This window comes from Misgurnus anguillicaudatus, chromosome 22 (assembly GCF_027580225.2).
Source record: "Misgurnus anguillicaudatus chromosome 22, ASM2758022v2, whole genome shotgun sequence".
NCBI classification, from domain to species: domain Eukaryota; kingdom Metazoa; phylum Chordata; class Actinopteri; order Cypriniformes; family Cobitidae; genus Misgurnus; species Misgurnus anguillicaudatus.
Window position 1 is genome coordinate 13187903 of NC_073358.2, and position 13597 is coordinate 13201499.

A 13597-nucleotide genomic window follows, 5' to 3' on the forward strand; every position below is an offset into this window, starting at 1 on the left:
TGCAATGACGTACATCTGAGTGAACGAGACTAAGGGAAGTTAGCAAGGGAAGGTCATAAAAAACAAACTGGAATGCAGGGAAAGCTTGAAGGTCTCTTCAGCAGTATTTAACTCGGAGGAATTCTCTACAACGGTAACTTAAATAAAAAGCATCTTTAAAATGTATATCAGAAAAAATGCAATTCACTATTACATAAACGTAATAACACCACACATATTAAAATGAAACCTTTTTTATACTAAAACGACCCAATCGCCTAATTCTTTCTTAGACTGACCCAGGGGCGTCGCTAGACCCCTTTTACTGGGGCACGTGCCCCAGTGTAAATCTTTTTTGCCACGGTATAAATCTCAAGTTTTAATTTTAGCAGTAAACTAGTGCAATCCTTTACAAACACAATCGCGGCAAAAACGGATCTATATGCAATGTAGTTACCCAATTTACGTTTGTAAAAGCAACGAAGCAGTCGTATTGATGCGTGCACGCACGTATCCATGTCCGCGCGCATCGGCGCGAGCAAGGTGACGCCACGAGAGTGAGTAATTATGAAAACATGACGAGACTAAAATACATTTCTAAATAATAATGCTAATCTTATATTGACTCGATCATTATTGGCTTCTGTAGGTGTACATCAGAAATGTTTTGTGCAAAGCAGGGAAAGGGAAGAAGAAAGGAGAGATGATGAGTTTAAGGGAGGTAAGACAAACTAAGTTACATTCTCACCCTGTCAGGTATCAGACATTAGAGGAAAATCTCAGGAAAACCTTTTGTCAAGTCTATAGAATTGCATTGATGCTGAGAAAATCAACAGATGTATGTGTTATACTGTTCTGTATTTGCAGATATGAAATTAATATTTAGTTTACTAATATTTAACTCTAGGAGACTAACTTGCATAACAGTTAGCAATAACTATGACTGAGATTATTTAGTATAGCAGTCATAAAATGACTGGTTTCTTAAAATATTCTTGTAAAAATAAGTTATTATTCATTGCTATCATTGTATAATATTAGAAAATATTTCTCTGCTGTCATTATTCCCAAACATGTTATGCCATTTATGTCTCCAAACATGTTAATAATGTTAGGTATGATGAAGATTACACTTGTATATATGTATCTTTCGCAGTACCTGTTGAACTGTAGAACAGTGGATTAAGCAAAGGACATTGTATAGAAGTGTTACACACTTCTTGCACACAGCAGGCTTTCAAAAAACTCATAAAAAATGGGAAACCTGTGCCCCAGTAGAGCTTTATGTCTAGCAACACCCCTGGACTGACCTCATTATTTACTCATTCAAATACAACAGCCAATGGCAAGTCTCCAGCAGCTTTCAATGTGTTAAATGTTTTAGACATAGTTCTGTTTATTAAAATAAGAATATGCGCTTTGTGGCATAATATATAGTATCATATAAATGATATAAGATGGTAATACAGTAAATATACAGTATTTAACAGCTGCACATCGCATGCTGTTTTAAAATAAATTTTCGGCGGTTTTGTCATCATCGTCATTGGTCGGCTCATTCAGCTCGGAAGTTCAGGAGGAGCATTCAAAGGTTTTTGTAAGGTAAAACGTTGTATTTTATAATGTACCATTGTATTATAATATCTAATTTGCAGTGTTATTACCAAAGCAGTCTGATATATCTTTGGACTCGCAACTTACACTTAAAGTATTTTAGGGCTTGTGCTTTTGTCTGGTGTCTCGGCAAACAGGATAATCTTTTTAAAAATTTGTCATGCATGTCAAATTGCTTCCATGATGTTTTAAAACCCTCTGGGGTCCGACCATTTTGGGACACTCTCAGAGGTTCTGACATGCTCTTACATTTGGTCTTTTTTCAGTTGCTTTTAAACATAATAATGGCAAGTGTCTCATACCACCACGTTCAGCACAAACTGGGCTAAAATATTATATGAGCTACATGTATGTACATGTTTGTATTTTTGAGAGAAAAATGTTTATGCGTGGTTTTTAAAAAAGCAAAATTTTTAAGTCACTGATATAAGTCCACAAAACCCATACTAAACATGTTTTAACAAGACTTTGCTAAACAAAATCTAGTAGTCTAGAGTTTTTTCTTTAAAATGATGTGACAATCACCCTGCCTACTTATTCACATAAAACAATGTATTGATTTAGAAATTGTAAGACACTTTTTGTTTAGAGGGGCCGTATGCGAGAAGGATTGATTGACAGCAAGCAAACAAAGGCTCGCATAATGAGCTGCATAATGAGGCAGGAATGTGAGAATGAACTACAGTAAAGAATGTGAGGACAAATGTATACATGTTTGTTTGAGGTTTATTAAGTTAACAATATAATCAAAATAGAAATGATGGTCAGTAGGACATTTTAAGTTTATTTGGAAACAAACCATATTCAAAAACTTTGTATAAACCAAGAAACTGATACACAACAGAGCTGTAAACTTCATGTGGCTCATGTTACCATATAACTTTATGTCCAAAAAGGGTTTTTCCACTTCATAGTTTTGTACTGATGAGAGAGATGCAGACCTCTAAGAGAGTTATAAACAGCTGTTAGCATAAATTGTCCACAGAAATACCCTTACTTAGTATCAGTGATATTTACCCATCAGTTATATAAGTAACATTCATATACTCTCTTGTACATAAACTTAATCTCAGATAAACATCTGCAGCAATTAATATAAAAAGCTGTTTTCAGATGACTGTTTTCAGATGCCAATCCCCTTATCGTCTAGCTTCTGCTTTAAACGTGTTTCTGTAAGCGCGTATGAACTTTAAAAACACATCGCATGTGCGCAAGCTCTCGTCTCCGTGTAACGCAGCGCTCATAAAAACGGTGTCGCGTGTAAAGCGCAATGTATGGAATTACCTTGCATGTAAACAATATGGAATCATTTTACAGCAAATCCCGCAGTGCAGCATTTACTCAAAGTTGCCATGACAGATACGAAAGTGAATAACTGTGTCTTAACACTGTACAACATGTAACAGATATCCGCCATTATGGGAGGTCACTCGTACTCGTTTGTAAATAAGCATGTAAACATGGAATCATATTACAGCACACACTTAAAAGATACAGCAGTTCAGGCTTACTGAAAGTTTCCATGAAGGGTATATGTGAATAACTGTGTTTAACACCGTTACAGCATGCAACAGAGAAATCCGCCATTACTTGAGATTGCGTCCGTTTGTAAACAATGCGAAAGTTTTTCAATCCGAAGCATGCAGTCTGCTAAGGTTGCTTAACGTTACTGTATGTAGGCTGAACTGCACAAGCCATGAGCATAGCCTATTAAGTTACATGATAGCAAATATAAATGGTATAAATTAACTGTTAACGTTACTTACTTCTAATCCAGCTCCAGTGCGTTCTCGATTGTTCTTCTTGGGTAACGTTAAAGATAAATGCTTCTCTTCCTCAATGTCCAGACATAAATGAAGATATTCCTCACGTGTGTGTAAAGTTTATATCCCAAACATGCGGTAAAGTCTTTAAATCTGATCAAACTTTACGCTTTGCTTGTTATGGTTGAACAGCTCGTGTCTTCATTACCATGTCAACAGCGTGTGGGCGTGGCCGAATTAAAGATAATGAAGTCAGCCAGGAAAAACGGTACTCTCTTTACTTCAATGCAGATTACATAAACAGGCAATATTTGTTTTCGATTATATTTAGCTTGTTTAAAAGTAGACATTTCAGGCTTTCTTTGGATATGTGTATCATGCTTGTGTGACGAGTATTCGCGCAGTTTCAATAGATTTTTGTAACGTGTTTTGAGAGACAGCTGGCGGAGACAGAAATGTCTCGATGCACACCCTGTTCATTTTCTTTATTTGACAAAAACACAAAGATCTGTTGTTATTGTGAATGAACACATATTAAAGAAGACCATTTACCGTTTCAAATGATGTCAAACACGTAAGTGTATGATTATTAATGATGGAGTATTTTAAGTTGATTCTGCCATGATAAGGAAAAAACACGTCAAAACGCGGCCCGCGTTTTTGGACCCCAGGGGGTTAATATAGATTATTTAAGCTTTGTTGTGATGATTAAGCATGATTGCTGTAGCAGCATAATAGGGTCAAGGAATGAAAATATAGCTATCACATATCACAATGAAAGGCATTTATTTTTAAATAAAGAAAATGTTTGAGAAAATGTTTGAGAAGTGAAAATAAAGTGCTGTTCATGAAGAATTGTTAGAAGAAACAAAGGATCACAAAATTAGACCATAGAATCTCTTCTTTTTGATTAATGAACTATTAAATTAAATCAAATGACTAAACATTGCTTTTTGAGTTCCACTTTTGTCAACCAAAGTTTACTCTATTATTACTATTATTTTTATATTATGTATTAAAAGTGTCTGTAAAAACCTTTAAATGTTTCTCTAACCATCCCTGTATAAAATCAGTCCTCACCATACATGGGATAAGTGCCATCAGGGCCAGTCTGAGCAGACTGCTTATCTTTCCATTGTAATCACCCAGCTGAGAGGCGAGCTGAAGACTCTGTCTGTAAACCATAGAGGCCTGAGTCAGCAGACCCTGAGATCGGTACACTTCTGCCAGCCACTAAGACAGACATAAAACAATTTTAGATCAAATCCTTTTTCCTATAAACAGCATAAATCACATCTCCTGCATAATTAATATATTTAAATGTCTAGACAAAATGTCTAGAAATGGTGAGTGTACGTACATGCCAGGCGAACACAGAGGTATGGTTGGCCATGACAGCAGCACTCAGCTGATTCATCACTGCAGGCGGAACATTGTTACCAGTCACTGACAGCAGCAAATGCTCACACTGAACCTGCCTCAACATCAGAAACACCACAGGATGCTCTGGTGATACACTCAGCACCTGAGTGAGAAAAAAATAAAGCAAGGCATACAGATTTTATGTTAAAATTTGATTATCTATTGTTGTTCTTCACAATGGTCAGAAAAATGCTAAAAAAGGTATTAGAGTTTTAAGCAGGGGATTAAAGTAAATGCTAGTCTCCCTAAACAATAAAATTGACAGCATTAGTTTCTCTGCTGTCCACAAGTTCTAGGAAACCATTGTATTTATGTGATTATATAGCAGAGGTGCAGTTTCCAAAGGCATTGAAGCCATCTATGGTCGCAAGTTCCATTGTAAAAATCTTAGTTCAAAGATTTAGGTGTTCTCCGAAAACCATTGTTCCAGAGGACATTCACAAACTGGATTGCAAACTTGTGTAGTTGAACAACAACTTTCCAGCTGTGGTTAGAAGCATAGTTTCTTATAAGTATGATATGTGGACTTATAGCTCATGCTTTTGAACAAAATAAGCAAGCAAAATGTAGTGCATTCTATATCCATCAAAGAAATTCAAATGTATGTCTTTTATTTTGTAAATAGGAATAAAGCGCTGTTGAGAGGTGTGCATGTGTGTGTTTTACTGGCTTTTAAGCCCTGGGAGAATCCCTGGGAGAAGTGACGTAAGAGGAAACATGCAAATGAATTAAATACCTTATAGGTTTTCTTGATGTAGGTCTAGATTTTTATAAAATAATGGATTATATTTTAGTAAGTTAGAAAATAATAGATTACATAGTTTTTTCACCAAATTAACCATATGCTTTCAGAATTTATGACACAAATTATTCCATGAAGCTTTTGTGTGCTTCGGAAGCTTAAAGGATTAGTCAAATTTTCTTTAAAAGAATCAAGATAATTTACTCACCACCATGTCATCCAAAATGTTGATGTCTTTCTTTGTTCAGTCGAGAAGAAATTATGTTTTTTGAGGAAAACATTCCAGGATTTTTCTCATTTTAATGGACACCAACACTAAACACTTAACTCAACACTTAACATTTTTTCAATGGTGTTTCAAAAGACTCTAAACGATCCCAACCTAGGCATAGGGGTCTTATCTAGCAAAACGATTGTCATTTTTGACAAGAAAAAAAAATGACCTTCTTGTCCAGCTCCGGTCCTGTGATGCGCCAGCGCAACCTCACAAGAAGTTGTGGTTTAAAAGTGCATATTTTTTTATTTTTCTTGTAAAAAATGACAATCGTTTCCCTAGATAAGACCCATATGCCTCGTTTGGGATCATTAAGAGTCCTTTAAAACTCTGTTGAAAAAAACTGTTAAGTGTTGAGTTAAGTGTTAGGTGTTGGTGTCCATTAAAGTCCTTTAAAATGAGAAAAATCCTGGAATGTTTATCTCAAAAAACATAATTTCCTCTCGAAAATTGACTAATTCTTTAATAAAATAGACACCATGCTATCTCTTTAAACAGTTCAGTTCCATACTAATGTGTCAACACCACTTATGCTTGAAATCCAAATAAATAATAGCTGACAACAAAATGCGCTACATAGTTGTACTAGTAAGCAAGCTACAATCACTACAAGGAAGAGCTCTTGTGGTTTATTGCTTTAAAAAAAAAATAGAAACTGTGTTTTGCAGTGAAGCAATAAAACATTGTAAAGTTAATATGTTTGTATCTGGACCTGTGCTTTCAATGCACAGTTCTGATGAGATTAGGAAGAAAGTATAGATCTGTGTATGTACCTGAGAACATAGAGCCTCTGCCTGGTCATATTGGCCACTCTGTTTAAATCCAGTCACAGCCTGCTGTAGCACCCAACCCTCCAGAGCCTGAGCAAGGAGTCCGTCCTCTTCCTGCAGGCCCTTCACTGAGAAGAATCGTTACAGTTATTCAAAGATACATAATCAGATGATATGCAAACAGAATAAGCTTTTTACCAAGGCAGCGAATGTGTTAATGTCCGTTTGCGTCTCTTTACTGTTAAGTGGCAGTATAATCATAGACTTTCACTAGTCTATTTGTAACAACTCTTGAGTGTAATTTAACACCAGAGCATACAAATAAATTAAAGAAGACTCCGCTATCCTCAGCAGTGTTTTTAATCTTCCTAGATGTCTGCCCAGAGGGTTGTCAGGGTAGTAATTCAGAAATCCAGATGAGTAATTTTTTTAGAGGGACTCTGCGATACAACACCCCCTGGTGGTTCTTAAAAGAAATTTGCTGGTCTTAGATTTTTCTGTCTTTGTTAACAGACTGCATGTGAGTAATGGAGCTGTCTGTGCTTTGTGCTCTAGCTATTTTAGGAGCATTTGGGAGTTTTAATGACTAAACAGGCTGGTTATTCCACCTTCTCTGTTTGATGTGCTCTAGATCAGTGGTTCCCAAACTTTTTCAGCGTGCGGCCCCCCTTGTGTACAGTGCATTTTTTCGTGGCCCCCCGAAATTTTTTTTATGACAAAAACATTTTTAAAATGTAATATTTTAATTAAACAAAACATATAAAATTATACCTAGTAGTGCTGTTGGTTAGTTGGCTTATTACTTTTTAGGTTTAATTACACAGAATTCATGATAAATGAATGTACTTTATAAAATGCCATAAAACTGGGGCCCCCCTGGCACCATCTTAAATTAAATGCCCAGGCCAGCACTGCATGGTCTGTAAAGATGTCAAGCCACCTCCCTTCCAGGTCATGCCTTCCATTTTTCTTCTGCCCAGATCACAGCTAGACACTTCTTTTCAAATGTTAAACAATTGAATTCTGCTCCTCTCAATGTAATCTCAAAGCTACTACCCTTTTCCCCTCAGTTTATTGCTGGCTGACTATGGCTTCTAAGCTCAACGTCAATGGCATATGTGTGCACATGGAAAGACCGGATCTACCCAAACAGATGAGTCTTGTAATGCTTGTTTGATGGTTTTCATTCTCCCTTGACTTTTAGGGGACTATTCCCACTTTAATCCAGTTTTTATAAGGTGGTTTAATGGAGCATGGGGATGAACTTGTGATACCAGCCAGCCAGGAACTGCTGAAAAGATTTGGTGGCAGTGTATGGTGGCAGTGGCGGAGCTAGACTTTTAAAACAGGGGTGGCAAAGGGGTGGCAAGGTTTTATTTTGGGGGGTCAATATACAAAGTGTTCAATCACACTAAAAATAAATTATTTTATTTCCACAAAATGTATATAGATTAAAGTTGTTTATTTTCCAAAATGTACACAATTACATATGTATTAAGTATACTGTACAGCAAAAATAGAACAACTGGGGGATCTGTTTGGCCTTGATCTGCACCTGACTTTTGCTTCTTTAGAAAGAAGTTGGTAATATCGCTTTTTCTCTTCATTCTACTGTCCCTATACAAAGGAAAACTTGGTTACACACCTCATGAAGAAACCAAAATTTGGAACAATTTGCTTGTTATTATTTACAATAAGTACACCGTTACTAATAATACAAATACTAAAGTAATACATTACAACAAAATCTGAGTATATTGAGGTCTAGCCTATTTGACAACACAAGGAAAATTGCTTAAAGAGGTCTAGACATGTTATGTTTAGTTTAGGGAGGAGGGAACGAGTTTTCGTAAACTTTAATGTAATTATGTAAATAGACTTCTGTCCCTCACGTTAAACTATCGCTTCAGTTGATTTTGTGAAATTATAATCTAACCCTCTTAGACCCAAGTCACCCAAACTGACGTGAAAAAAGCGTGAGGCGCCGAAAAACGCACTTTTTACATCCCTGTACTATATCCACGGTGGTTTTATTAAGTTCAATATGCTGCATTACACGTGCCAATATGAATAAGCCTATCTAATGTCTGTGATTGTTGCTGAACATTTGCTAATGACATGTTTTTTATTGTTTTAAGCATTTTCACGCAGGCGTGACAGTATTAGTCAGTTTCACAATACTAGTAATGCTCATTGAAGTATTAATGCTAAGCACTACAGTGCAACGTCTCCTTACTTTCCGTTAAAACAGTACTTCGTTTAATTTAATACCAATAAAAGTCGTACATACCAGCAAAATGCTCTTCATCGATCCTGTTTTTGCTGCTGCGTTATGTTTTGGAGCACGAAGGAGCTGCGTGTCAGCTTAACCAATAGGCTTGTTCGACTTCATGCGACGCCGGATTACGTCAAAGTACCGCGAGAGTGATTCGCGAAATCATACGGAGGAGTTTGCTTTTAAATTGCTCTCGCGGAACTTTGACGTCATCCGGCCGTCGGTTCTTGCGGCGACGCATTAAGTCGAACAAGCCTAATGAAAAGTGTAGCAGCAACAGCACGCTGCAGGATGCAGTCACGTCCGCTGGGAGATTTGAGAAATGTTCGTAAAACTCAAACAGTGTAATGTTTTCAGCAGAGTGGCAACAGGGATGGCAAGGACTTCGTCACCCAACTAGCCCTCTGGCTCTGCCACTGTATGGTGGAAAGTCAGCAAACACCTTTGGTCTGGATCAACCTCCACTCCTCTCTCTGTGAAAATAGCCGGTTTTGGCATCGGGCCAGTGCGTGCCAGGGCTTTCAAACGGGCCTCGCGAAGCTGCAAGCCAAAATCAAGACGTGTTTGGACTGTCAGGCCAATAGCGCGGCAGCGCTTCAGTAAATCCCGCCCTTAATACGCCTACCTGGAACTAACGTCAAACAATTCTGCCCGTTCAGCGTGAGGAGGAAATCACTTCAATCTGACAGGAGACACGAGTTAGATCGCATCATCATACAACAAACATAATGTAAAGAACCGAGGTGGCTTTTGCATGGTAAAAGCCAAGATGACAAGATGGAGATGTTTGTTTCGTCCGCGGTGTTACCTTTAAAGTTTATGTTGACTGCACACAAGCGATTTCACAACGAGACAATATCAGATCAATAAGCAATAATTGACCTTGATTGTGTGATTACCACAAATAAAGCATTCATCTACGTAATGTGCCATTAAACTCTATAAACATTTGTTGAAAGAACATGAAGAGTCCCAGTATCAGATTTATGTAGAATAATCTATTTTAAAATGCAGGTATACATGTGTGTCTGTAAACAGGCAGGTTTGTAATGTTATAATTCTATGGCGATGTAAACATACTTACATATTATAAGAGTGTGATATTCATGAATATATCTTTATAAAAAAAAACGCAGGACACGCCATTTTCTTCTGCTTTTCAAAACGCTCGCCTGTTAACACGAGTTTTGTTTCAGACGCGTCTATATTTGAGTGCACTGCAGCGCGTCTAGATTTAAAATAAACTCGCACGTTTGGCTGCACGGATCAGAAGGTTTTTACAAAGGCAGATGAAGTTAATGACGTCGCGCAACGGACGTCTTTGCCTTTTAATGAACACTCTGCAAGCAGGCCAGGGTGTGATTAACGAAATTGCGCCGGGGCACGGTACGGAGCGATAACAAATGCATGCATGATATGGTTATATTCTGCTGTCATGTTTATACTTTTTACATTCAGGATAATGCCAATAGTATTTTAGAAATTGTTTGGTAATTGGGAAATCCATATGCTACAGTATGTAAATGAGTTCCTCACAGTGAAGAGAGGTGGGCCACATTCTGTGGGCTTCCTCTGACATCAACAGCAAATCACGGGTCTGCATCAGGAAAGCACCAAGATGCAAACTCCACTTTATCTAAACTTATAAAATTACATTTATTCAGACATTCCTCATTCTGAGTATCTGGCTGTGTGCTAGAGATTGTAACAGGACAAACCAAAACCTCAAAGCTCTGAGTCTCACCCAGAAAAAGAGACATTAACAGAGTACCTAAGCTCTGAGTCCTCTTGAAAAGAGAGACAATTACAGAGTACCTAAGTTTCTGAGTCTCCCGCCCATGTGCTAAGAGACTGAAACACAGCACACAACTTCTGAGTCTCCCATTGAGAGAGACAATAACAGATCATCGGAAAAAACAACCAAGTTTCTGAATCTCTCCTTGAGATTTTACAGTTCTTTGTTCTGAGTTTGACAACAGAGACTGTTTATCGACCTCAAGTTATGAGTTTCTGGCCTGTGCGTCTAGAGACTAAGCGGATTACATCACGTTCCAAGCCTCAAATCCAGAAAGGCAATAACCCACGTCTGCAACAAGTTGAAGCTCAGAAGGGCAAACCTTAACTTCAAGGTACCTTCATCTGCGTGTTTCAGATTTGTTTAGGGCCTTCTGCACAGACTACAGGACCGCATCTATGTGTTCCAGATCGCTAGAAACCTTTCGGTGCTTCCCGGAGATCAGCATTTCCACAGCACTTTGTGTTTAAGGCTGATGAATTGAACCTGACTCTTTCCCATTTGCAGTGTGGAAAAGCCTGACCCATAGCCAATGTGCCACCATCAGACCGCTCATTCGACCGCACAAAACATAAATGTCACATATTCAAACCATTTCTTGAAACTAGGGGTGGGCCGATCTGATATTGGCGAAAATGGCCAGATCGAATATTGTAGAAGTCGGGGAGTACAATCCGATCCAATATCAACACGGACCTTGTTATGGCAACTTCGCGTAAAGCGTGGCTTTCTGAGCAACATGAATTTGCACAAAGTTGCACTTTAAATTGTCCAAAGTTACACCTTAAATTTCATTTTGAATTTCTGTGCTGCTAATTAAAATGTTGCTACTACTCTGTTTGAAACATTTAAATAAAAATGAAGCAGCAGTATTGCACAATGTTTCATTGAGTCTTGAATTTGCACACAGTCATTTGTTGCACACTAAAACGTTTGAGTTAGGTAGCTCTGTTTAAGCTTTTTGTAGGGTTAACAGATGTGTTATTTGCAGTTTAATTGATTAAAAGGGCGATAGAGATGGTATTGGATTGGTATCGACAGATATTCAAGGTTGTGATATCGATATCGGTATCAAAAATTAAAAAGTGGTATCGGCCCAGCCCTACTTGACACCATGGAATTGGTGTTTTGTGTCAGTAACTGTTACCATAAATGCTCCTCAATATTGCATAACTGATTTCTTTAATGTTTAGCAGATAAGGTGAAACCAAGTGTGAATCAATTCAAATTCACAAAACATATGGAATATCTTAATAAAAAACTAAATTAAACTGGCCACATGTCTGATAAAGCCACATGTCTGACCATGTTCTGTTTCAAATCTGAAGGAGATACCTCTACAACTTTGAATATGAAATGTTTTTAAAACCATGTGAATTTATTTAGAGAAAACCGCAAAATTCTATTTATTATTCGCATCTTCTAAGCATCCATTCAGTGTATTTTTGTTTTGTATGTCAGACAGACCCATTCAGTCTAATTACTATTCTTTTGTCTTTATTGTAATTACTTAAAAAATTTTAGTCACAGTGTTTTAATCCCTCCTTTCCTTTATCAAACGTCACACTTCACCTTCTTTGTATCAAATGCCTTTCGTACAAAATGAGCTCTACCAGTCAAAAAGTTCCTAAAAACATCTCTTTCATATATCAATAACATTGCTCTAGACTGCAAGTGTATACAGAACAGCTAATATGTTAGCTTAGCACACCATTAAAACATGACAAAATATGGCGCCCTCCAGCTTTACATATGAATGAGTGTAAATGACTGTAGCCTTCAGTGCTGCTTATATCGCTTTGTTTGGAATAAAATTGATAAAAAATTAAAAATGTAAAGTGAACATGTAAAAATTAATATAAAATTAATATAAATATAAAATTAATATTTCTCTTGATATTCACACTTTGATTTTAAAACCCAGACGGACGTTGTCTTGTCGAGTGCCTTCATGACAACCATGCATGAGTATTTTCAGCCTGATCTCACAAAAAATCTGACATATTTTAAGAGTTGGCTAATTTTTATAAATTTATATGAAGGTAATTGTGCAAGATTGTACGATTTGCATGAAAAAACAACAACAACGAAACTAAACACCTAACCCCGCAGCTAACCCCAACGTCACAGGGGTCAAGAAAAATCATACCAAAACTTATGAATGTGGTCGTATGAATTAATACGAATAAGCCAACTGGTAAAATATGTAAGAATTCTCATGAGATAGCATTGGTATTTTTCTCAATAAATGCGAGTGAAAGCTTTATTCGAAAGGTAATTGGTTCTCATGAGGATGTCCCTGCTGAAAAAAACAGCATACCAGCAAGACCAGCATATGTTGTGTTTTGGTGCTGGTTTGCTAGTGAACCCCAGCTAAACCAGCATCAACACCAGCATTAGCACCAGCTAAACCAGCACCAAACCAGCATTAGCACCAGCTAAACCAGCACCAAACCAGCAGCATCCCATGCTGGTCATACCAGCAAAACCAGCATATGTTGTGTTTTGGTTCTGGTGACCACCAGCTAAACCAGCATCAAACCAGCATAGACCAGCATAATTCCCATGCTGGTCCATGCTGGTTTGATGCTGCTTTTTTCAGCAGGGGTCTGTAAAAAATAGATTTGCATGCCTCTTTTGCAAAAAAACTCATGCATTTAATGAAGATAAATTTGTGGTGAATGTGTTAGTTAATTATTCGAAAAACACCTGGCAATGCGCTGCATGTGTGGTTAATTACATGATCATTCATACCCGGAAACTTGATTTTATGTATATGGAATATGGTTGTCTAATTAAATACTAAAATATAGCATTGTATATAGCATATTTATAGTTGCTGTCAATAGACATTTTAAACGTTTTCATGTTTTTCTTCTCTTTATTTATATCAGCTTCCACTCACTGTAGTAGAGCGATGATGAAACTTAGTTCCCAAATACTTCTCATCTCCTCAGTTATTA

The 13597-nt window shown here is 37.3% G+C and overlaps 1 protein-coding gene across 3 annotated transcripts in view; it reads right to left on the minus strand.

Annotated features, from left to right (window-relative positions):
• The window catches only part of skic3 (SKI3 subunit of superkiller complex), a 244054-nt gene that overhangs the window by 46580 nt on the left and 183877 nt on the right, over positions 1 to 13597 (minus strand). For 2 of the 3 annotated variants that reach the window (XM_073860218.1, XM_073860219.1), the window contains exons 36-38: positions 6568 to 6692; positions 4717 to 4881; positions 4437 to 4589 (exon numbers count right to left, since the gene is read on the minus strand). The exons of the other annotated variant lie outside the window; for it this stretch is intronic. In XM_073860218.1, coding sequence (XP_073716319.1) covers positions 4437 to 4589; positions 4717 to 4881; positions 6568 to 6692 — 443 coding nt within the window. The remainder of the gene's footprint in view (positions 1 to 4436; positions 4590 to 4716; positions 4882 to 6567; positions 6693 to 13597) is intronic. 3 annotated transcript variants of the gene reach the window in all.